This window comes from Scatophagus argus, chromosome 11 (assembly GCF_020382885.2).
Source record: "Scatophagus argus isolate fScaArg1 chromosome 11, fScaArg1.pri, whole genome shotgun sequence".
Taxonomy (NCBI): domain Eukaryota; kingdom Metazoa; phylum Chordata; class Actinopteri; family Scatophagidae; genus Scatophagus; species Scatophagus argus.
This window is the reverse complement of record NC_058503.1, coordinates 19057225-19083794: the sequence shown is the minus strand read 5'-3', so window position 1 is coordinate 19083794 and position 26570 is coordinate 19057225. Positions and strand designations below refer to the sequence as shown.

Here is a 26570-nt window from a genome sequence, read left to right as displayed (position 1 = left end):
CAGATGAAAAAGGTTGTGACAGCTGACAGAGGGAGGAAAGTGAAAGTGTTCATACACCACAAGAATATGAGTGTCAGAGGAGGGAGAGGACGAGGGAGCACAGATGTACAGTCATTGACAGAGCAGAAGAACAGCGAAGGCCACACTATATTACAAAAAAAAGTGATGTGAACTGTGATTGAGCTCTCCTAAAATCCCAGAGTTTGAAATGAACTTTTCCTCCACGCCTATGGCTGGGAAAATCAGATTTTCATCTCTGTGTGTCCTGTTCCATTACCTCCAAAGAAATTCCTCCCCACCACTGACATGAAAGCAGTGAGACAGCCAGCTGCAACGGCAAAACATTTCAATATCTGTATTCATTTGAGTCTACACAGACCATGAATCTGTGTTAATGAGGTTTATCTCTGCAGCGATAAAAGGGAGCAGACACAAATCCCTGATACTTCTCTAGGGCCATGAAGTGTCTCTCCGCCAGCTAAAAACACCTCGGCAGTTTGGCAATCTCGCCACAATGGTGCCCCCCTCGTCAGTGCGTTACAGTCATTAGCAGCATGCTAATCAAGGCTAATTACATTGAGACAGGCAGACACAACTCATTTCTTATGAAGACAGAGTGCCGCTGTGTTTGTGTTGCCTGGAAATGCTGCACCACTAAATAAGGCACTGCTCATAATCAACAGCTTTTTTGTTGTTGGGTAAATGTGCCCATGTTTTCTATTTGATTTTCATTGTAAGGGTTGTCAAATATTAATCAGGAAGTCTGGGCTTTTTTTTAGAGGCTGTAAATCTGTAAATCTCTTTGTTGTGTCGACATGCTTACATTATTCTAAAGGGAAACAGCAAAATCAATTAAGAAAGTATATTCAGCAGTATATCACTGATTATTCCACATGAAAGTGCTAATTTATTAGTTACAATACAAATAAGTGAATAATGAAATGAAAGAAAGGAACAAAGATGCAGGAAAGAAAGGAACAGGAGTGTTTGGAAAGAGAGAGGAAGGAAAGAAAGATGATGTGTGAAAAGAGGAAGGATGTAAGGTTATCTAGGAAGACAAAAACCTCTTCCTCTTGCTGAAGGCAAAGTCTCTTCTAGGGCGATGGCTTGTAAGCGTCAGACGGTGCAGAACCCTTTCCTGCCCCCCCGCATTCAAGTTACAAAAGCTCATTTTGGAGATTTTGCTGGCATGGCAGAAAAGGCCTCTGCTCCCCATTTTCCATATTTCATATACAGCCCATTGGAAAGCATCGTCTGTGAGTGTCATGGCTTGGCACATTTGTGAGAGATGCATGGAAGAACTTATCACTCGGAAGATATGCTTAAGTTCAGCATTTTTGAAGTCAGCGTGCACTCCATGATAATTCACTTGTGAATTATGATCATCTACATGGTTACGCCATCAATTAATAGGACTCCTACAAAGCTTGTACCACGGAGTTGCAGGTTACACAATGTGTAATAACACATATTATTTAGAACAAAAACAAAAAATGAAATTTCAATGAAAAACAGCATTCAATCAATTTTTCCACAGCAAATGTTCTGAACTGTTATGAAAAAAGAGAAAGGTTTTACTAATAACACTAACCACTGCTGATTGTGAAATCTGTACAGGAAGTGATCTCATAATTGATCTGTATAAGTCATGTGTATTTATGCACATTATTTGGTAAGCATGGTAACAGCTACGCACGTCAGTGTGGATACCCTGATTAATAGGCTTAAAGGTGTTAAAACTGTTCTGCGTGCATCTACTGTGTGTACTTTTTCAGTTCATTAAGTCCATTAAAAAGTGTGTGATGGCAATCACTGAGTAATCTGTTTTATTAACTGCACAAGACTCCTCGTTTTCTTCCTGCCTCCACCTGTTACCTGTATTCATAACATGCAGTCAATTTGCAGGTTACGAATACTAATAATGCTTATAATCAGATTTTTCTTAGTGAGCTCTTTGTGACATCAAAGAACATAAATAAACACATCAGAAGCATTAACAGGCTTTTTAAACTTGCTTGGTGTCAGGATTTTGATTTACCCACCATGTGTCCTGATGATGCACTGATGATGCAGGGTGTCAACCTCCAAAACTGTGCAAACAATGAGTTACCTGTCAGTCTGTACAAATTCATGTTTGCTCCTTTTGGTTTGGTGGTAAACAGTCAGTGTGAAAAGTGTAAGTGGACCAGAGCACAGATGCAACACTGCATCATCTCTTCCTCATATGAAGAAATGCTAAGCTATCAACCAGTTTTGCACAATGAGTACTCACTTCTGAAGTACATTTTGCTGTTCATATTTTTACTTAAGTAAGATTCTGTATTCAGGAGAGTATTTTCAAACTGTAGGACAGCTTCCTTCACTTCTGTAAAAATACCATCATCATGTGGCACTACATGTGGCTCACAGAAAACCTTCATCATCACCTGATCTGAACCTTGACTTAAGGGATGGCAAAGAGACCTCAACTGGTCGCCCTGAAAGTGATCATCAACCCTAAACTGGATTCGAAAAGTAGCAGCAAACCTGAAATTACATTTGATCAAACTAAACTTTGTCAGTGGTTTGTAACTAGTACTTCTGAAGCACATGGGGGATTAGTTTGATGGTTCCTCACACTGCTGGTCTGTATAGACATGTTGAAGTGTCCTTGTGGAAGACACTAATCCACCCTGTCTTGCAGTCGTGGATCAGCGGTTAGGGTGTCGGACCCGTAACCGGTGGATTGCTGGTTCGATTCCCCGTACCGGTGTCCATGGCTGAGGTACCCTTGAGCAAGGTACCTAACCCCCACTGCTCCCCGGGCGCTGCACGCGGTCGCCCACTGCCCCGGGTTTGCTGTGTGTGTGTGCACGTCACTTGGGTGGGTTAAATGCAGAGAACAAATTTCGTTGGAGTGAGTTCCCTCCAATGACAAAATATGTCACTTTACTTTACTTTACTTTACTTTGCGGTGTGGCTGACTCTGAGCTCGCTGACAAGGAATCCGAGTCACCGATGATTGTTTCAAGTAAGCATGTGACCTCATCCTCACAGCTAGCATTACCTGCTAGCCCACCAGGCACTAAAGCTAAAGTACTAAGCAACTTATCAGGAGGCTTCCAGTGCGGGGCATTAAAGCTGACTGGGAGCAAGTAGATCAACGCTGGCCCGAAGTCCTGCTTAGTCATCGCTTCTCTCAGCGTGGTGAAAAAGTGCCACTTTCATTCCCATGGTGATAAGGGAGAGTGAAAAGGCTGGAAACAGACCTGTGTAATGCTGATGGACGTGGTCAGTCTCTGAGTGAGCAGCGCTCGAGCGCGAATCGAGGGCTAAAAATGCAGCATCAGCAGCGGTGGATTTACTTGGATGAATGGACTCGGCTCGACGTGGAGGCTGGGGGGAGTTCGGAGGGCGGTGGGTGTCAAAGCAAGTGGCTGAGACATGGCTAATACTGCCAGCGAGCTGTGGCCACCTAAGTAATTACTACCTTTGCTGTTAGGCTAATCCCCAGAGCAGAGCAGCTAACTCAGGAGAGAAAAGCTTAGAGCCTCTGCAGAGCTCCCGTCACCCGACTTCAATTACACAGAGACATGGACCTGTCTCACTGAGAGACGGGAGGGGGAGGACGAGGAGAGACGGAGAAGAAGAGGTCGTCTCATTTCTGAGAGCCTTTATGCAACAGATAAATAATTCCAATCCTAAAAAAAGGAGAGGAAAGCAGGACACAAACATCCTCTCTCTCTGTCTGTCTCTGCTTCCTGTCCATGAGTCTCCTGTCAATGAAAGCTAATGTACTGAAAGTTCTTAAAAACAAAACAACTTTTTTGATGGTGTTCCTGGTTTGTTTACATCAGAAATGTTCATAACCACATGGATACAACCAGTTTACATTTTATTTATAATCATATATGAAAAGTAAAATTCTTCATTTTAGTTTTGAAAGTTTTTACAGTCACACATTTAGTGATTGAGAGATAAAGCAAAGGACTGAACATCTTGGATAACACACGGTATCATGTAATGATTATAAAAATGTATCTTTCTCTGGTAAATAAAAACACACTATAAGAAGTTGTTGTGACAAAACACAAACAGTAAAGGAATAATAACTATAACTAAATAAAATAAATATCACATTTAAACCACTTACTGACTTTTTATTTCCATTTGCGATTACTAAAGTATTGCCTCCTCTGTAACAACTGTCTTCTCGTCGTTCCTGCGTGATAAAATTTCAATGCCTTTTTGAGAAGCCACATTTTTGATCGAAGCGCAAGAAGGTGAAAGTCATTTCTTGTAAAATAAAAAAAAAAAAAACAACTTCAAATGCAATTTATGAGACTTTTCTAAATGTACACTTACATAATTCTTGAATTTCCCTTGGGATCAATAAAGTATTTATCTATCTATCTATCTATCTATCAATCAATCATATTGGGGTACATTCCTAACTTACTGCGTAGGTATTTTTTACAAGAATTGTACTGTGAGGAGTACAGATTTCACGTCAGTCTGCTGATGCTATTATCAGCTTTATTCTTAAAGTTGAAGAAGTGAAACAAATGTTTCATTACAGCAAGTGCTCAGCTATCCTCTCTTGCCACTTACCTATCATCACGAAACCTACAACAAGCCAGCCTAACAATACTCTCTGTGTGAACTGCGGCTGCGAGGGTTACCTTTGCGTTCCGAGCGTTTCTTGCGCCTCCTCTTGAACCTGCGTCGGATCAGGCAGTAATAGGAGCCCAGATTCTGTGCGCCGTTGGTAAGAAGGGCCATAGCTCAGTTGGCACCAACGCTGTCTTAAAATCAACTGAACAGCTGTCTAACAAGACTAAGACTAAGCCAGACCACACAAAAAACTTCAGCTGCTGTGATCTCACTGTGAACACATGGTCTCGCTGTCCGCTCTCACACTTGTCCAGTCTGCTCTGCCAAGCTGATGATAATGGGATCTCCACACACCTGCAGCATTTCTTTGTTTCTACTTTAGTCCTTCCCTTGTACACGAACTCTCTTTCCCTCCCTCACTGTCCGCCTCCTCCTCTCGCTGTTTCTCTCCTCTGTTGACTCCATCTCTGCCCTATCAGTAGTCAGAGAGGAGAGGCGATGGAGTAGAGTGTGAAAAAGAAGGAGGGGACTGGGCAGAGGAGACAGACTCCTGTTTTCATATGGTTGTGAATTAACTCCGCAACAGTCAAATATCCTCTCAAAAACCGACGTCTCCAATGAGCAAAAACGACTTCTGACCCGGATTCCCCCACCTCCAGGTGTGCTCCAACAGGCTCACACACATTTTCATCTGTACACGAATATTATTCAAATCTGCCAATATTAGAAAAGGTCATACCCTTGCAGTTCTCACTTTGTCTCTTTTACTGTGACTTCAAGATTTACATACGTTGTGTATATATTACCTCTCTGTTGAGGAAAATCACAAGGACTCTAAAGATGAGAGGCAATTCGGAAAAGAAATACTCTGCCTCCATCTAGTGGTTCTTGTTTGTAATTACATCTCTGAAGGCACCAAACCATATCTTCCAAGTTCCAAATTTTAAACAGCTAACACTCCAAGTGATGCTGTGTGAAGGATGACTGTAACTGAAAGTTACTCTTCAAAAGGTATAAAAAAAAATAAAATTTTGCTGTACATACAGAAAAAAACAACAAAAGAAAAATGACGACAACAACAGCAATGAAAAAAAAGAAAACAAACTCACCTTTGGCTCTGTTTTGATGTCTGTGATTGGAAAAACCTGATGGACAGAGAGAGAACAAGTTGAAAGTTAGTAAAAAGCAAAGACTCAGACCATCTCACAGAGTTACTGTTAAAAATCTGAATTACAGACAGTAAACGTGCTGTAGGGATTTAGAGTAAGACCAAGTTTGCGGCAGACACAGATGGAAATACACACAGTAGACTTTTGCTCCATTAGCACTGGCTATCTAAACAGGTTTCCACATGAGCTGCCTTCTTCCTGCCGCACACCAGGTGACAGCCACAGCCGCTGTTTGATGTAGTAAAATTCAGGCATTTCCCCTGGGTGAGGCTGAATCTAACAATTAAGTGGAAACAGTTACTTTTTGCAATTAAATGATTTCAATGTGACCAGTATGAGTGGTCGTGTGAGCACTGCATTTGGCAACACAAGAGTCTTACGAAGAAATTAGACGTGGTGGTTTATGTGGCCAGTCCACAGAACACTGATCTCAACCAGATCAACTTTCCAAAGAATAAATTAAAACACATTATACATTATACATCTCACAGATAACTGAAGAATAATGTTTAAGACTACAGGGCATAAAATCTGGCTATTTTTCCTTCTAACCAAAGAGACTCTGAAGTCTTAGAGCGTCCACTATTTCACCAGCCACCAGAATATTAGACTAGATAAATATTTACACGAAAAGGTTAGATTGAAGGCACTGTAGTCTGCAAAATGAAACAATAATGGTGATGATGGTAATATGAGTTTAGTGTGTACTTTGAACACTCCAGCCCCTAGGAGCAGTTGTATACTGTAGAAGTTTGACAGTTTTCCTTGTTTCTACACGTACGGACTCCTCCAGTTTAAGGAAGAAGCTTCTTATCAGGACAACTAAACAAGGCAACCAAAGAGCATTTGATGTGCAAATCGCTGTTGTTCTTGCCAGCTCAAATCAACCAATCACTGCAGAACTTTCATACTAACTGACTTCTCTGGTTCACTGTAATGATTACTGATAAAATCACATCAACTTCCGAAGCATCAGTGATTTTTAATAAATGTCATTTAGGGCTTTAGAGGTTGACGCCTGTAACTATGAAATCCAGCTGGCCACATGTGCCAGTATGTAACTATTAGATATGCAACAACCGACCAGCCATACAGAGACTGGACTCAACTGGTTTTCAGTGCTCTAATACTAACCTACTCAGACACTTAAAAGACCATCACCCAGCTGAACATGTCCAGTTTGAAAAAACTAGAACAGGAAAATCGGCTACAGCTAAAGCTAACCAGAGCTCAGTGTCAGAAACATGCCAGCAGCCTCTCCTGTCCTTCCTTGGCATGAGCAGTGAAAAGACCAAAGCAAATACGAGGAAGATTCAGGTTCCTGGATGGTCAGCTGTTCTCCATAGTCGAGAACAGAGGCTTCAGAAATCTGACAAATTATCTCAACCCTGGTGAATCTATAAGCATCCTGTAAAATAATATAAGTAGCTGACATTTGTTTTGTTTCTGCTGCACGTGCTTTTGTGAAGTAAAATGTGTCAGATAAAGTTGTAAAGGGTGTACAGCTCATTTTCAGTTTAAGTATTTTAGTTTATTTGTAGTTCTTTGCAGTTGCTTTATGTTGAGAGGAAATTGTTACGTTTAATTATTTCTTTTATTATGAAAGTAAAATTTTGCATTGAAGAAAAGTTGATTTTTGTTTGTATAAGCAATCATTGATAGTTCATAGAAAGAAAATCAGAATCTGTAAAAATTGGTATTAAAAAAAGAATAAAAAAGAAAAAAATCCCGGAAATCAGAATTGGCCAAAAAAATTGCAATTGATGCACCTATAGTAACTATGCAGTGTAACATAGTACTTTTATTGTAATTTACTATTACTTTGATGGTTAACATAATGCAAATCAGATTCTGACTTCACACAGGAATTCTATAAAATGCATAAAGTTTGATGTGAAAAATTACATGCAGAAAGCCAACTAAATATAACAGTAAATGTGTTGGCGGGTATGTCCTCTCTGGTAGATACAGTAGCTGGGGATAGAGATGACAGTAAATAAGAACCAGGGCCATAAAAGCCTGAGAAGAGTAAAGGAAATAAAAAGGGAAGATACAGAGGAAAACTCTCAAATAAATGCTAAAGATGGAAAAAAAAGGCCAGAGATGAAGCTGGATGAAGGGATGAAATGTAAGATAAAGTGAGGAGTCCTCCCATTGAAAAGTGTGGAGCTGTCTTCATTCAGAAGTAGGATTTCTAACATATGGGGCCATTTAAGGTCAGCGAGCCTGTCTTCACCGCAGCCCAACTCCTCCACAGCTCGCCTCCCGCTGCTCGATGTGGGGTTTGCCGATTAAGCACACGAAGTTAAACCGAGCAGAAAGAGTGAGAGAAAGAGACCAAAGATGTTCCAACAGAAAAAAGGCGGGACAACAACTGAGAAATGGCTGAACAGAGAGAAAACAAAACAGAAAAACAACGACAAAAAGAAAACGAACGCCAGCCAAAAGACTCAGGATAAGAGCTGTGGGGCAGAGAAGTCAGCCTAAGAAAGGAGATGAGAAACCTGAATATACACCAGACGCAAATTCATTCATGCTTCTGAGTCCCAGCCAACGATAACTATGGCTGGCCAAGTCACACCACTACTGCCTTGGCCCTGTGACTGCTTCTTGTTTTGCTTTCTTTTCTGCAGAGGAGACCAGTCAGTGCACTTTCCTTCGTATTCTAATTTATAGAGACTGCAGAAAGCTGCAGACATGGGAGCGCAGACTCAGTGCAAGCCCCCACGGTCGCACATGTTGTTCCACCAGTAGACTTTACCCACTGCTTTCTCTCTCTTGGCATTTTCAGCACATACTGAATGAACAGGAGGGGAGATGACTGTGGTTATCCAGCCTGAATTTAAAGACATTCCAGACTCCAAATAACAACCCGACTCCCGGTGGCCTTTGCAGCGGTTTGACAGAGAAACACAACCATTGACAAAAACAAGCTCTTGAACCGTTTCACAGGCAAAGCAATACAGGCTACCGCGGTGAGCCCATCTGTCGGCTCACATGGTAGATCACGGTCAACTAAAAAGGCTCCAAAAATAGACCTTTTTTCTGTTTTTTAATTTTCTTCCTAAGGCCGCTCAGCTGAATTTGTAAACCAGTACCAGAGATGGAGACTTTTAAGAGCCAAATCATGCTTTTGCTAGTGTGGCTTTGGAGATTTCACTTTCTAACTTGTGATCAACGACAACAGAAAATACTGAGAAACACAGAGAAATGCACTGTAATACTGTTGTACAACCAAAGCAAGCAGCAGCAAGGGAGGATACTTCAAAAGATGCTGGATGCCAAATGCGGCGGCATCATTAAACTGATATGTTGACATTCTCACTTTTTCAATGAGCAAACGAGACCCTTCAGCTACACCAAAGTGTGCTCATTAGTATTCATAAGCATCCCTCATTAAAAGTGGGTAGAACAAACCAAATTCTATCTACCTAACAAGCTCTGTTGAGGAAAAGTAATGAGCTGACAAACTAATGAACATCTGGAGAAGAATACACAAAGAAACTAACCTGAGAACGTTCCCTCAGATGAAATGTTTGAGAAAAAGCCTTACATTTTACCTTCTCTTCAAAACCAGAAATTTAGCAGTTTGTTTCAAGCATGCATGTCAAAACAGTCGCCTCAGGTCTCTGTGGAGGACCAACTAAACACTCAACCTGTAGATACATAAGCGCGTCGTGGGATGTCTGAATACTTAAATACGAAGGCAGATGAAAAATGTCCAGGCAGGAGTGGATTTCATTGCCTTGTGAGGAAGTCACGTTCCTAAAGCAACACTCACCGAACCTCATCTTGTTCACAGAGTTTGGCAAGACACAGAGAGAGAGGGAGGGAGAGAGAAGAGAGGGTGTGAGAGATTAGTGGAGACATAAGGGGAGAGCCTCTGAGAGCTTTCAGGAGTTGAGAGAAAGTGCAGTATGTGTGTGGTGGTCATATTAGCGTCTGATTGCTGCAGACCTCCTCTCAGGTATTTGAAGACTGGGGAGAGGGTGGATGGAGAGAGATACAGGGTGTTCAGTTAACTTGACATTCAGCAGAGGAGTAAAGAAAAACCATTTGAGATCAGGCTGGACAAACATGAAGTCGGAGAGGTTGATTACGAAAGAGAAGGGTTATGAAAGAGAGACAGACAGACATCCAGTCAACTGCGCATGATAAGAGGAGTGCGTGACTCTCACCCTCAACTACCACTCTTTAGCCAAAAACTAGGCCAGTGGCTCCATAACCACTAGCCACTCTCTCACTCTCTCTCTCTCTCACACACACACACACACACACACACACACACAAACAGGCTACCCAGGGTCCTGACAGCCATTAAACACTACCCCTCCCTCTGACCTAGCTTTTTCTCACACATAAATACACACACAAGGGATGCAATTTTAATTAATCCATCATTTAATTACAAGTAGGTGTGATTGTCCTGTGATGTATTGTGTGCTTGTGTGTGTATGTGTGTGTATGTAAAAACCTGAAGCAGAGAAGCTGAATCACCATACACTGTCCTTTCCCCATGCAACTGCGTGAACGTCAGTGCAATGTTTTTGTTGTAACGACATGTCTCCAGCAGAGGGCAGCGCTGCTACAAGATGATGGTAGGCAGAGGACGGCAAGTGTTTTTCATTTGCTTTCATGTTTGAGTCCACTTTTTGATTATACTGCTGTAACTGCTCAAATATATTACTCTGATCCATCCTTGAACCTAGAGGGAATTCAAATCTGTAAATAATATCATAAAATATGTACGTCCACCCACTCAAGCTTTTGCTACAGCTGAAGGCTCTGACCAGCTCCCTTGAGAAAGTGTAAAAACTAATTGACAGTGGTGCCAACAAGAACATATCTGATAAAACACTCTCATCGCACACTGTACACACAGTAGAACAGCTGCAAATGCTCTACAAATAATTGACTTAATAAAAGAAAATTACATTTTACATTATTACTTCAAATAAGAAGCCGACAACCTGCCCATATGCTCAATGTAATAAACTGTGAGTTAACAGATATTAACTGTCTGTTGTCTGTACAATTTGTTTCATAGCAGGCTATCAATGAGGATTTTAGTTAAGTGTGATACCAAGAGATTGTTGGAAGGCATCTGTGTTTCCTGTGCTTTCCTTTCTGTATTCAGGTCCATGTTCTGTGCACCATTTTAAGTGAAGCATTCTGTGATGGTGAATTTAAGAATCCTGATTGGTCCATAGGGTGCTTATTTCAGCGCTGTAAGCACTGACGTGAAGGCTGGAGCTCACAGTGATTAGAAGAGACAATCCATTTCTAGGAGAATTTGAGATTTGTAGGACTGCCAGAAGCATTTTGGTTACCTGAAGTGTGAGGACTGTTCTGCTTTCTAGAAACTTCACTGCTTTGTTAAACCCGAAAATGATACGTTCAAAGATTTACAGAGAACTGTGTTCAGTCCCTGACGGAGCTGCTCCTGGCTTGGCCGAAAAACAGTTCTCACAATGTGGGAAGCCAGTGGGGGATTTTGTCCTTGACACTGCAGTAAGGATACCTACGATTGTTTGAGGCAATGCAAAGGTGAGTGGGATCTGCAGGGGACTGTATGAACCTTAATATTTGCTGCGCCCTCCTGGTGAAGCTTCCCACTGGCAGGTGAAGAAGCAGCTGGTGGCTCCACATGTACCAGAGGAGCCACATGGCCTCTACACCTTCGCCAACAGTGAGAATTAGCAATGACAAAAACTGCACTCCATGCCAAACAGCCTTTACAAATCTGGGAAGAAGAAATAGAGAATACATAAATAAACTTGCAAGGTCCTTCTGCCAAAATGTGAACACAGATTTTTTCACAGGCCATTTGCCAGACACCACCAAGCAGCAGTGTTTTCTACATGGTGTCATTGGGAAAAGAAAAAAAAAAAAAAGAAAAGATTGTGAAGGATGCGGACAACATTCACTGTCGCTGACAGCAAGGCCAAACCAGAAGGGGGTAGTCTGCCAGACTGCCAAAATAATCTTGTGTGACTCCTAGCAGCTCCTAACAATCTGATTATCCACTTACTATAGGGACCCCAGTAGTTATTTTACATCATCTACCAGCTGCTATATTTTACAGTTAGTCTTGCTAAACAGGAGTCTGCTTCTGTACTAAATAAGACGGCCTGTAAATAGGAATGACTTAATTCTTCCTATGGGAGTTCCCTTAAGGTCCCAAGCCTACCATCAGCTCCCACTGCTGGGTGTGGTCCCCTCCTTAACCAGCCTCCAGCTCTCCGGCTGGGACAGATCCACTCCACTGCTTGTGGCTTTGGCTTGACCAGCAGTGGAGTGTGTATATGCTGGCGTGCATGTGCGATGTAAGCCTGAGGAGAACAATGGGTGGCTCTGTGTTAGCCCCTCTGGCAAGATATACACCTGAAGGGCAAAGCCAACAAGCTGCAACACAGTAAGGGTGGAATAAAGGCAGCAGACTTCAGGCCACACAGTCTAAGGTTTGATATACTCACTCTTTGATAGGGTTTAACCTGTTATTTCATACCAATATAAAACGGTGAGGGTGTCATTACTTACATTACACGTCCAGAGAACCCATAACAAAACACAGTATGCTTCTCCAGTGTCCTTTGAACAACCTGAGGTGTCCCCACCGAACACCAATCAAGAGATATTTTGATTTTCTGCTGCTTCAGTTGTCATCTTGTTCCTCCTGACAACTCAGGCTCAGCCACGCTGCTGCAAGCAACATTTTGACAACAGTGTCAAGGATATCTTGGCAACATGGGCAAAATTCAAGCTGGGTTTTCAGGTTCCAGTGTTTTGCTTTTGTTTTTTTCCCTTTTGCTATCCATAGATCACAAGCTCATAAAAAATTGGCTGAACATGACACACACCTGGGCCAGGTACATGCCAACACAAATTGCATGCCATTGTAATTCACTGTGTGTTTTCTTTCAAGGATGCTCGAGCATGTTTTAACACTAAGTTGACAAGATGACAAACAGAGTGCGACTGCATATTGTGTGTTAGTTGCCCATAACGCACAGACGAATTTCTAACCTGCTTCCTGTCATGCTGAACAATGATAGGTTTCTCCTCACCTTTAATAGTTCTCCCTCTCTTTACTATATGTTACAACACAAGTGTCAGCATTTTTTCCTATGACGAATGGGTCTCTCTTCTCAGCCAACTTATCTTTCTTCCCTGCTGTGTGCCCTTGTTGATGGCACAAGCTTCCATTCCCTGTTACAGAGAAAAAGGAGGCAGACTTGAGGACACAGGGGAAGAAATGGATCTTGGTGCAGAGGGGAGAAGGATAGAAAGAAGGGGTAATTAACAGGGCAAGGACGGACGTACTGAGGTGAACGAGATGGATGGAGAAATAAGACTGGGACAGACTGGGACAGACAGTGACAGTAAAATGTGTTTAAAGAAATATTTAAGATGATAAAAAAAAAAATCAAGTCAATAATCAGCTCATTTTAAATTTCAATGATACCATCAGATGAAGGGCTGATGGAAGCCTCCCGTGAAACTGTTAGACTGACTATAATACACACACACGCACGCCACACACCCTCACTCAAAAGGTTTTTACTGCACTGCAATGCGGTGTGACATTGAGGATAATGATTGTGCTCACACACTCACATACACACAGAGACACACACATGTGACTGGACAAAAACACCCCTGAATAACATAAAGGAACCTCAAGGTGAGCAGACGTGGTCCTCCCCAGATTAAAAGGAAGCTTTTAGTCCTTACACAGCGGAAAAGCTTTGTGGGGTCATTCATTATTGGACTACAGGGGTAAACAGTGGGAAAGCCGAGACAGGTGAGACTGCTGCAAAGTTTGGTTCACGCAAAAGTACCTCTGCTGACAGGGCAAATGAGATTGTTTCACACTGCCTTTAAAAAAGACCTACATGACCATACCAAAAGGACTTGAAATGTTTTTTTGGTCTTTATAATCTATACAATTTACAGCTTAGGGGCGGGTATGTAAAGTAATTTCCATATCTGACTACTCGCATTAAATTATAGATTACCATAAAAATCTGGTTCGAAACGAGCAAGCAAGCAAAAGTGTGGGTGGGGGTTAGCATTAGCGACACATCTTGAACATGACTGCTGTGGTTACCTTGTCGCCACAGCGCTTCCCTCAGACAGATTCTCCACTCTCGTAGCTGTTTATAACCACAGTGAACTTCTGCTCAACAAATGCCCTGAGCTCACAAAAAAACCTCCTTCAAAATGCTTACTGGGAGCACATCTCCAGTCTAACCTACCTTGATCATGTGACATCTGACTGAAAATGCTAAACATTACATAACACAGATCATTTCCACTCTATGGGTGTGCACAGATATTCATAAGACAGCAGTGATATTACAAGTGTTACTCTGACCCGACATTTTTTTGTTTTGTTTTGTTTTTAAGCAGTCGTCGTGATCTCCGGAGACTGATATTGTGCTCATATTAGCCAGTTTCTTGTTGGAAGGAGGTTCGCTGCCCTTAATCACTTGTTATTTACAACACAGAAGCTGCTGAATAGTTCCAAGGAACAGTTAACGTCATGGCTTTTTGACGATTTAAGAAATATGCCAAATAATGAGTTTTTTCAATTCGCCTTCAGACAACCTGGATAGCTGAACTGATGTCATCCACACGTGTTGCTACTTTCCGTTTGCTATTTTTCACTGACGTAGCTAGGTAACACAAGAGGAGGTCGTCTGTCTGGAAAACAGGTCATTCTTACAGTCTGAACAAACTGCTGCTGTCTCCTTGGTGAAGACAAGAGACATTAAAGACGAGCCCTGCAGTCACAATGGGTTACTGAAGTCGAAGGACTGCTGCTTTTAGCCCTTACTGCTTTTATTTGTATTTATACCCAATTTCCCCCCAGGGATCAGTAAAGTATTCTGATTCAGATTTTCACATCACACATTTTAGCTTAGCTACTTTCAAAAGAAGAAATGAATGCTGTGGCACCATTTGTTCCCCAGGCAGATCCACACCAAGGCAGAAAGGATACACAAAGAGCTGCATCATGATTTAGACTTTACAAATAATAATAATAAAAAAAAAACATATGAAAATGTGATTACTTCCTCTTGCTTCAGTCCATGAATTTTTCCCATCCGGAGTAATTATTTCAGATGTTGACTATCTGTTACAGCTTGGGGGCTTTTTCATTACTGAAGTGATATTGCTGATACTTCTGCACTGAACCTTTCTCAGCTGTAGGGCTACTGATTAAAGGCTACTGTGAAAAACTGAGGTATGAAATGACGTTCAGCTGGTTCATCCTTTATCATGTTCACTCCAAAGTGTTGCAGGCAACCGGGACTGGGAAACCATCATCATCAAGCCCTGTACACATTCTGTACTTTTTTCTGTACATGCAAAAAGTTGTAAGACTCGAAAGTCGCTGAACAAACTAATACTTTTCCAATTACTGCTGTGTAGTACACCTTTTAACAACCAACAGCCACATTCTGATGAAACTTTGCTGCATCAGGAAAAGTTTGAGGTCATCCCAAAAATAAACCCATAAAAACCTCTTTCCTCCCTCACCTGCTCTGATGGGACTACACGAGCATCTCTGTGCAAAGGGTGCCCACGCAGGTGTACATCAGAGTGTGTGTGTGTTTCACAAAGAGAGAGAGGTGTGTGTGCATGTTCCTCTCCTCTCTTGCTGTGTCTATCTGGGTCAACCATCTGGGGAGTTGCCAAGGCCTTGGTAAAGTGGGCAGCTGGCCATCACAGCTGGCCACACACAACACACACACGCACAGAGGAAAGCTTAGAGCCACCAGGTAACATCTGCATTGCCACCGCCCAGAGCAAGCATCCAACACTGCCACCTGAGCCTTCATTTTGTTCTCTGGGAGCCGAGTAAACGGGAGGACTTTGTGCGTGTCTGCGTACGGACAAAGTGCTTCAGAATTAGTTCGACTGTAATTATGGGGGGGAGTGTGTGAATGCGTGTTTGTACATTTATGTATGTTTGCATAAAAGGACAAGCTCCCCTGACACCGGGTTCACCCTCATTCCACAGGAATGTGAAGTTCAAGATAATCAACCACTTCCAGGACAGAGACTAAATCCAGCCTGCAGAGCCTCTCCAACCTCCTTTTCTTTTCAGTTGTTCTGTCGTACAATGGCCGTTCAAGCTTTCCCACGCCTCTTCAATTCAGTGGTCGCAGATAGTGTTACAACAGAGGTGCTCGAAAAGTAGGCCACAGCATGTTGTGTTCACAATTCTGTGTGTGTGTGCTGTACATTGTGAGTGTGTGAGACGACAACAATTCAATTAAATAGAGAAATGCAGCACTTACAGGTGAGACTGGAAAAACTGACTGGAAAAGGTGCTGCTCTGCTCTGCACTGGCAGTGAGTTTTAGGCCAAGTGCAGGATAAAAGCAGACCTGAAGAACAAATGGCAAAATGTATCTAAGCACCTACAAGATAATGTTTTATTACAAACATGACCTTCATCAGGTAATCCCACATGAAGTGTCTTGGACAAAAGTAGCTCTGAAAAAGTGGGTACAAGGATGGATTTTGCTGTGGTTGTTGGTGCCGTATCTAAACCTCCAGCTGAGCAACCTCCCACTCAAACCAATGAAGCCTCAACACTTTTCCACCTATCTCTGGGGAATAAATGAGGCGAGATCTGTTTTAATACGGCAAAGCCACCAGACAGATTAAGTGGTGCGGTCAATTCAAGAGCAACCCTGTAACAGCCTCCCTTCCCAGGATTACAACCACTGAGATGTCATTGAGTAACGCCTATTTAACCTCCCAACTGCTCCAGTTTGTCTGTCCAACACTGCTGGTTTGGACACTGGACAATTCCCTTGAGTTAACGTGGAACAGAACAAGTAAATAAAACCCAAACTTAGAGGAACTCTAGCTTTTGTATAAGGAGTGGTAAACAATCACCCTCCAGAAACCAAGGTCTTAAGAAAGCAACAAAGAGACACGAAATGCCTCCTGGCACGCTGTTGTTGGTGTCAATGTGCCAGGCCAGAAAACCACAGAGTGGGGAGTGAGGGATGGGCAGATGTGCCTGTGGCACTCTGTCAGGCCTCCCTTCCCCCCACTCCTTCATTTTCCGCTCATTGTTTTTCCCTCTCTTTCGTAAAGTCTTCTGTCTGCCTGACACACACCAACGCAAACATGGTTGTTTCCTTTTAGTGCTATGTGTTTAAGCCTTGAATTATTGAATGTTTTGCTCCCAGAGGCCGACAGCTGAAGACTACGGCTGCACTGAGTGTATCAGGTGTGAGTGTATGTAATTGTATCCTAAGTGGAGTCTTTCATTGATAAGTGCATGTAAGGTCTGAAATTAACACCCACCAAGTGTCAAATGTGGCTGGACTTTCTGTTTGGTAAGTAAATCTCTTTAGGCCATCCTCTGCACAGCGTTTTGGTGTCACTAATGGGCCCGCTGTTTCTAGCTGCTGTCTCTGTCGAAGCTTACACATAAGGGTTGTTGACAATGTAGTCAACAAAGTATGCTATTTTTTTTTTAGATATTTCTTTGTTAAAATACAAAGATCACATCTATGATTATGTTTGTGTTATGTCAGTACAGCATTTTCAAGAATTAGATGCTGAAATCATGGCAATAGCCCATTCATTTCTACATGGGGAGATATTTAAAAAGTCTACAAATATCAAATCAAATTGTTGTCAGGTCACTGTGTTGTTTTACTGCAGTATTTTTAAATACTATAACCACTATGCATAAATTTTGGCTAGTAAAAAATACGCTTGGCTGATTGATTTATTCATCCACCAGTCAGCTTTGCTGGTGAGTCAGAAAGTTCATTTTGGTCACTGAATGCATGTTGGAAGAAACATGAGGCTGCCTATACAGAAAATGAAGTGTGCAGCCCTGATAAAACACACGAGCTGCAGGCAGCAAGTCAGTATCAATACGATAAGATGGAGGAACATCTTTCTGGGATTGCCATGTGGCCATAGCTGCCTCAGGCCTGCGCTCCTATGGACCACTGAGCAAAGCTGGTCTTCTTTGCTCACTGGCTGCTTGTTGTGTATACATGTCTGTCTTCTGTTTTTTTCCATGTGACAGCCTGTGGCTTTGGAAAATCCAAACACTGTGATGTTGAAAACTGCAATTCCCAACAAAATACCCAAGAGGTTGCAGGAATTCTTTAAGAAGTAAAAGTACCTTCAAACGAAGAGTTCTGCAGAATCACTACCAAAACACACAATGTCCTAATGAGTCACTGTGAGAACAGAAAAATATCAATATGATGTCAGTACTGGGCCATCCTTTCATCTAACTATCCAAATTATTCAAAAATGGAACAAGTTCTTGGAATCAAACACAACACCACTTCAACATGTCATACTTCGTCTCTCTTCATCTCTGACTCAGAGGATAAAATTTTAATAAATAACCAAGACCACTGTCAGCCAAAAGGGTCTTTTTTTTTTATTTGCTCATTTTCTGTTCTCAGTCTGTTTTGCGGTTTTAGCCTGAGAAAGATTTTGAGCCACTACACTGCAGAACTGCATCTGACATCTACTTTCACCAGGCAAAGGCCACAGTTACATAAGGGTTACTATTTTAGTTTGGTAACGAACATGCCTCTGATGGAAGGACTGAACGGATTTCTGCCAGCACTGCATCCCTAATGGACAATTCTGAAGAACAATTTTTGAAAAAGTGCTGAGATAATATTCAGGTTATAATCTTTCTGTCTCATTTACTGATTTTATTTTTATTGATTTTGCCCACGATGTGATATTCTCTTATTAACAGATTTTTATTATACCTCTTCATTATACCTACAGAAAAGAGCCTTACTCTTTAATTAATATCTTTGCTTGGGTGCAAAGCTATGCTGCCGAGCAGAGGACTAATGGTTCAATTTGATACAAACATGCTGACTCAGGAGGTTTCAATGTCATTTGCCCACTGGGTCACTCAAGGTAAACCAGAGACAGAAACAGAGAATGAGGGGGCAGGTATCCAGTGAAGACAATGAGGTAGAGTCGGTGACAGAGTGGGAATGGCACTATAGAGCAAAGGTAATGTAAAATTGACTGCCTTTTTGGCACAGTGAGAGAAAGGTGAACAAACTGAGAAGCAATTCCTCACATTCTTATTCTTGTGACCCTTTTGCTTCTGCTTGTTTACTATGAAGGGACTTAACAACACTCACTCAGCAGGTACAATTACATCGTTAGAAGACTTACAGGCTTCTAACATCTACTATTGGTTTCAGTGACCAAACAAGGTGGCCAGTATGTTTGTGATTTGTGAGGGCGCCCAACCCAAATGGTTCCAAAATACTTAAATATTTTTTGGTATTTTTTTGTAGGAAATATTCAGCTTTGTATCAATTTCAAGCAGATATGTATGTGTGTGTGTGCGTGTGTGTGCGTATTGAAACATCGGAGAGACTAAAGGCTCCACTGCTGTGAAAAATATGAAAACAGAACTGCCATAATGTCCCAATTTGTCCCAAATTCAGTGGAGCCTGTTCAATACAAACAGCAAATGCGTGTTTTGAAACTTGCAAACTGCATCTTGAAAGCTACATTAGTGTTGTTTGTCCTTCTTATCAGTGTGTCTGGAGATTTGCCCCATTTGCTCCAAATTCTTTTGTCAGGCATGGATGCTTCACCACCGACAGGAAACAACACATTAGAACTTCAACGCAAAGTCCATGCAAGCTGTTTTCTGCACAACAACAAGAAACTTTCTGCATTCACCTAAACTCAGTCTTTTGCCTCCTTCTTCTCTCTAGTCTCCGTTGGTATGATGTGATCTGGTCCTGGCATCTCATCTCATATCATGTTACATAACTTTTGGTTATTGATATCTAAACAGCCATTTCTCAGTTTCTTTATTATCATTTTTATTATTGTGGAAGGAGAGAGGAAAGAGAGAGCATGCAGACAAGAACCACCAGGTGAGACTGAACCCAGGCGGCTAAGGACTCATCCTGGTTTTGGGCATGGGGTGCTGAATCCAGTGAAAAATACAGAGTAATTTTAGCCCAATCTGCATGCAAGCCAGATTCACTGGACTTACAGAACAATCAGTTAGGGAAACTTCGTCCATCATCTCTACTTAAGCACATCATCACTTCACTCATGGCAGTCTAATCAATTCAAACAGGCAGTCTCTTGGCTTTTGGTGCTCATGTGTATGTGTGTATGTGTGTGTGTGTGTGTGTGTGTGTTTGTGTCGGGGTATTCCTGGCACAGAGCAGCAGCAGATGTGAGAGGTAATTTGGAGCCCAGAGAGACGCTCTCTGATGTGTTCCAAAGCATTATGGGTAAATTTGTTGTCATTGAACTTGAGTGGACTTCAATGACAAAATGTTCTGTTCTCTTCTGACACACACACACACACACACACACACACACACACACACACACACACACACACACACATTTATTTTTCAGCTAGCCTTAACCTTCTGGGTCACTTTTTGTGAGACAGTCACATTCACCTTTACTGAGGCAAAAAATAAAAAAAAGCTTTGTTCCAGTTACTGGTTCACTTGCAAAGCAGTCAAATAAGTCACCATCTACAGAGGCTGCAGAAGATCTTCATGCTCTGAAGATCCCAGATCTCAAATCTTGAATGAAAACCGACAAAGAGGTTGCACTTTGTGTACATGCCGTGCTCTGTTGGCTAGTCACAGGCAGCTACTGGTGTGCTAACATGCTCAAGGCTATGTTTATATAACAAGTTTCCTAACATGGGAATGGGTCACACTCACATTCTGCAATTATGACGCAATAGAAAAAGAGACACATAGAGAAATAGATATAAAAATAATAATAATAAAGCATAGCTAAAATGCTAAGGTATGATTTGTAGGCTCAGTGTCCTCAGGCTGAGAGAGTGGGCATGATACTGTGTTATCACCACACACAAACGGTGCCTGTAATTACAAGAGGGTGAGAGAGATGAGCATGTAGTCAAAATGAAGTGACATAATGGGACAAACTAACATCTACAAAGGTAGGCAGTGGCTAAAGCAAGCAGACGCAAACCCACCACTGGCAGCAGCATTTCTGACATGAACAGACAATGAGGTCATGGGCTGCCAAGGCAGTTTTTTGTTGTTGTGGTTCTTGTTACCGCTTACCCACGGCCTTTGACGGCACCCATCTGTAGCATCGCTTTAGCCTCGATGATGATGGCTAACTCCAGGACGTTGATACTTGTTTTGAACCTCTCTCGATTCATGCATCTTTCACCCAATGAGACATTGAAGTAATTATGTTCACTCCATATAACATGGAGCAATGCAGAGACAAAAACACACCAGCACAGGCCTCGGGGGTGGGGGGAGAGAAATGCAAAAATGGGGGCAGAAGGGAGAGAACAAGAGAGAAGATGCAGTCATATCCACAGTGTTCAGAGGGAGCAGAGAGATGATTCCCTCCACTGAAACGAAGGAAGAATGAGGTTTGTCCACAGAAACCTTCCCAGTGAGAGGTTTGCAAGGTTAAAGAAGGCAGTCAACTCAGCTGTTATATATGTATTATGATCATGCTAGCATCAACAGTCAACCAACGGTACATAATGTCATCTGACTGCTTAGAAGCGCACTAAAACATGCCAGCAAATTTCTGTCATTTTCTGCATGCAACATTCAAGAAGAGGCCATTTGTCGTTCTATCACATCAATTTTTTATATATTGACTGAGCAGTCACAAGTGGCTTGGCATTCAACTACATCACGACACTTACTCGAGTACAGTGCATTTGTTTTAAAGCCAAAAAAGTACAGCAGCAAGGGAACGCAGAGTGCTCTGCCAATCTGTTATTACTAAATAAAAACAGACAAATGTTTCCCTTACAGAGAAAGTAAATGTTCTTCATTACTTCTGCGTATTCCTCTGAAAGTCCTGACACTGAAATCTGGATAGAAGTTTTCATAGAGGCGTCTTGAGCCAATCTGCAATATATCAGGGCTGATCAAGGCATTTTTAATGAAACCTAAAGAGCTAATATGAAGCATGACTCATCTTAATCCTTTCTTTATTGTAACCAAGGGAAATGGTCTGTCAAATCTGCCCCACAGCACTCTGTTACAAACCCTGAAACAAGTTCCAAATGTACACTATGGTGAGTGAGGACAGACACAAACAAATGAACTGCAGGATGCATTTTCAATAAACAATAACCACAACCAGCAAACAGAGCAGAGCTGCTCTGAGTAAAGAAATAAGTGTTTGACTGTAGCTTTGTAGATGCAGTACGCCTCTAAAGTGCTGCTGTTTGAAATCCTGTCCAAACTTTCACACAGCAGCACTTCCAGAGTGACATTCCTCTCTCCATGGACACAATACAAAACACTATGGGAAATCGAAAGAGTGAAACTGGCTGTATTTTTTTTTCTTAATTCAGAGCTACTGAGCTGTATTGGAAATTGAAATCGACTTTAGAAAAAAAATCCACCCAAACAAAGCAGTAGCGGAAAAAAAATACGTTTCTCCACAAGTCCGCAAGCTCTTAATCCTGATTTTGCCTTTGACAAACAGAGCAAACTCAGTGTTGAAAGGTGTGGAAAATAATCATGACCACACACCTTCTGTTCATCATGAAAACAAACTGAAATTTCACACATATAATTTCTTTGTTTACAGCATTTGCTTTCCTGTAAATAGAGGACCTGAGCAAGCAAAGCAGCCCACAACAACCGATTTCCTGCCAACATATACAAAGCTGATAATGAGTGACTCATCAGTGCTAATTTGCTGTGCTAATTTTATCAGCGAACTTCACAGGCTTGAAGAAACCTTGCTATGGCAGAATGGGTGAACAGCATGAAGCTTAACACCAACATGGTCACGCTGTCAGAGCTGAAATGCTGACGCCCAAGCACACATTTTTTGCAGTCACATCCTCACTTATCACAGTACATCTGTGTACATGGGCTCAGCTTAGCTTATATGTGGTAGCAGAAATCAAAGAGAGAATGCGCCACCATCATCCACTATCCACATTAATCCTAAAACAATGAACTCTGTTATTACAAATATATAACATATTGGTAACCATCTTGTCCAAACACTGAGCCTCAGACTTCAGTGCCAGGAATGTGTGTGTGAATGTGTGCAGCAGTATGTCGATCTGGCATTGCTATTCCACTTATTTCAGTTCTTATATAACTGAGAAAAATGTGACAGCAAACTCATGCCATGACGCAGTCATGTTGGAAGTGCCCGCTGCTGCAGAAGAGAAAAGAGCATCACTATGGATCACAAATGTTATTCACTGAACGGATCCAATAAAATACACAAACAAGCATACACTCCTAACCTTCCCTACACACTACTGAACAACAAACAAATCTTTATAATTGACTGCAGATGGATCTGTAGAACTTTTGAAAGATTTTCTGAACTGTAATACATCTGCTTTTGTTTTTGAGAAAGCTTTCACTTTGCGGTTCAGTCACAGGCTGATTATTCTGTTTTAGTTCTTTAAGTTGCAAACATTTTTCTAGGGACCCGACACACAGTGTACAACTCAAGACTCAAGGTGAATTTTCACTCTTTTTCCCTTAGGCCATGATTCTTTATTTTTAGTATTTTACCCAGCATATAATCTAACCTGCGTACAGGACAGATTCAAAGTCATTAACTCTCAGTAAGGTGAAGCAAATTCATTTCTTTAGTCCCATCTGCTCCCTGTTTTTTTTTTCTTCTCAATAAATGAAATGCTAAATGACTGAGAAATACTGAGCTATCTCAACCATAAAATTTAAAAACTGGGCAAATACATTCCACTTCAGGATCTGATTTCCAATCAGCAGCAGCAGTACTGCAGTACAGAAACACGCAGTGGCTACCTTTGCTTACTGACTGAGAGGTTTGCTGTGTGGCAGTAGGGCCTCCTAAGCTTGTTGTATACCTGGAGTGCCTACAAATACCTCATGCATGCACAAAGTCTGATATACACCACTATATATTATCACTATAAATATTTGAAATTCTCAAGTTCAATCTCTTATCGCTCCCTTTCTCCCCTGCCTCTGCAGCTCCATACGATCCATCTTGTTTGTATTGACTGCTCCCTCGGTAAGGCAGGGGGTACCCAGTGATTGCCATCATGTGTGGCTGAAAAATGCCTTTGAAAGCCCAATTAGGCCAGAATTTATATTCCAGGGGTTAGCAAGTGGTAAAGTGGTAGCCACTATTAGCTGCTTTTACACCTTCACTACGGTCAGGGTCTAGCCCAGTAATAAGTCATTTTCATTCCACTAACATGACGTCTACTCTTCAGGTTAAAGGCTGATAGAAACATGCACACCAGTTGGCCACTCAAGAGATGCGACTTCGGCATCTCTTTGACAGCAAAGTTGGATTGCCGCATATGACAAGTGACAGCAAGCAAACTGATGCCTCCGTGCATGAGATTTGCATGCAAACGATAACACGCAGCAACGGAAATACTTAGTCTAAGAACCAATCATCCACAAACTGTTCCAACGATATGCATGACGCCAAACCCAACTGACAAGCCTCTATTGTCAGTATAAGACTGAAATACGAAAACAACAGTGCAGAGTACTTGGGCAGGCTGTGAAGGTGGTTTAAATTACTTTTAACCGCATGTGTAAAACCAAGTCCCTACACATCAATCAGAGGTAGTACATACAGCAAACATTAATGCTCTCCAGACAGACTTTATATGTATATATGTATGTAAATTACAGAGAAACAATATCATAGGTTTTTAACACGCATGACGATTTTAGTCGTACTCCTCCAGTCGTTTTACTGCAGTATGCTACTGATATTTCTGCTTTATGTGTGTAACAGTGACGCTTTGTTTATATGAAGTGTGTATTTGTTGATATTGTTGCTTCTGTGGGAGTGACTTTTTAAATCAGCAATTGTTATCATGCAGATGACACACTAATAGTTTCACAGATCCTTTCCAAGATGACAATAATATGACATGACAACAACAAGACTCGAGTCCAAGTCCAAGTCCTAAAACAGACAAAAATAAACCTTATCACACTGGATGTTAGGTTTCTGCACTGGTTACAGGTGTTTCATAGACTTGACCAATTGCTGTGTGTTAACAAATGTCTTAGATTTATGAGGAAACTTCATCTCTGACTGTTTATTTCACCATATGAATCCTACTGGTTTCTCAAGTCATCTTGTATCTTTCGGCTAACTGACCAAGAAGTCCCAAAGAAACACGAAGATGCAACATTTAGTTTCTATGCACCACAAACCTGCAGAAATCTTCCTGAACTCACTAGTAAAACTAAAGGCTAAAACTATTCTCCACTTCCACGATGCTTTTCCTTCTATTTGTTTCTGTACTCCTAATTTGTGTTTTAATGCTGTATTTCTCATTTAATTATTCTATGTCTTATGTAAGGAATTTATTAAATAGCTTTTCGGTTTTTAAACATGTTTCTATAGAAATTTAATTGATGTACAACAAGTAGAACTATGAGATTGATTCAGTAGGTAGGACAGAAAAGTTAATAAGATTAAATGTGACGTTATTGCATGCTGATGTAAGTTCAGGCCAAAATCACTCCTGTGTATCACTGGAGTAAAGTTCATTTGAGTGTCTTGAAGCTGGGTTTCACAGCTCTTTCACCCTGATGTGCATACCCATTTTCTTCTGACGTTCACACAGTGGTTCTCTAATGATTTCAGCAATGATGAGTTGAGTATATTGTTCTATTCCATTTTTCTTATTGGTCTTATTCTTGTTATTTTAGGCCTGAGTCGATTCCACTTTATAACCACAATTCAACTTCTTCTCTAGTGGTTGTTTACACACACACACACACACATACACACACACACACACACACACACGAGAGAACATGAGAGTGCACATGTAGAGAGTTGTACACATCTTCTTTCCCCCATAAGACACACTCAGAGTCTCCCTATGTGCAGGGTGCTAATTATAGCTTTCCCATTAATCAGCGACAGCTGTAATCATACTAATTTCAGTGTGTAATCTGATCAAGGTGAGGAAGATTAAATCACAGCCTTTCTGTCCAGCTAGGCCGTACGGAGGTTTCAGCAATGGTGGCGACAGCGGTGTGGTCGGAAGGAAAATTGGTTTAGACCAAAACAATCTGATTTGACTCAGTATGGTGGCTTTTTAGTGGGACAAAATACAAGCATGGGTGTAAATACATCTATCTCTGTTGTCTGAATAATGTTATTATTCATTTAAAAAGGTATATATTTAAAATATATATAATTATAAATGTGTAAATGTAACCTAAAATTACATATGAGGCATTAATGGATCGTCTGCTTGTCATATAATCAAAGTGCCACAAATGTATAATCATACTAATACACACTATGTACACAAAATGTCAGCACCGTAATAATAACACTTCGGGTCGATCATTTGTCCAAGAGGTACACAGGAGTGATGTTACAGTTAAGGTACGTAAAACAAACCGTGCAATTGAATCAATATGAAGTGTAATCATTGTTCCACATGCAGCAATTCCCATCTGTACTTCGTACAGTGTAAAACAGATGTCACCGAGACAGTAAGCAGACTGACGCTGCTGAGTCGAATCTACACTATCAGAGATAGCAGCCTCTGTTACAGCTTCGCCTCAGTGACTACATTGTTTTCACATCTGTTCTCTGCTTCCACTGCTAGGTTCCAAAACAAACGAGAGCTTTGATACCAGATCCAGCCATCTCCTGTCTGGTCACAGGCATGGATGGAAACCAGTGTACATGAATGACGTACTTAAGTATGAAAGCTGAAGGTGAAGTGTAAGAAAGAACTTTGAGAGAAATTGAGAAGTAGATCAAC

General features: G+C 41.4%; 1 protein-coding gene across 6 annotated transcripts in view; it reads right to left on the bottom strand.

The window, feature by feature from the left end:
* Positions 1-26570, bottom strand: part of adarb1b (adenosine deaminase RNA specific B1b) — a 92846-nt gene that overhangs the window by 27948 nt on the left and 38328 nt on the right. For 3 of the 6 annotated variants that reach the window (XM_046403150.1, XM_046403153.1, XM_046403149.1), the window contains one exon: positions 5703-5738. Coding sequence is in view for 2 of the 6 variants with exons in the window: in XM_046403149.1 (XP_046259105.1) it covers positions 5703-5738 (36 nt within the window). In the remaining 4 variants the exon portion in view is untranslated. The other 3 variants (XM_046403152.1, XM_046403151.1, XM_046403148.1) reach the window with 3 other exon arrangements.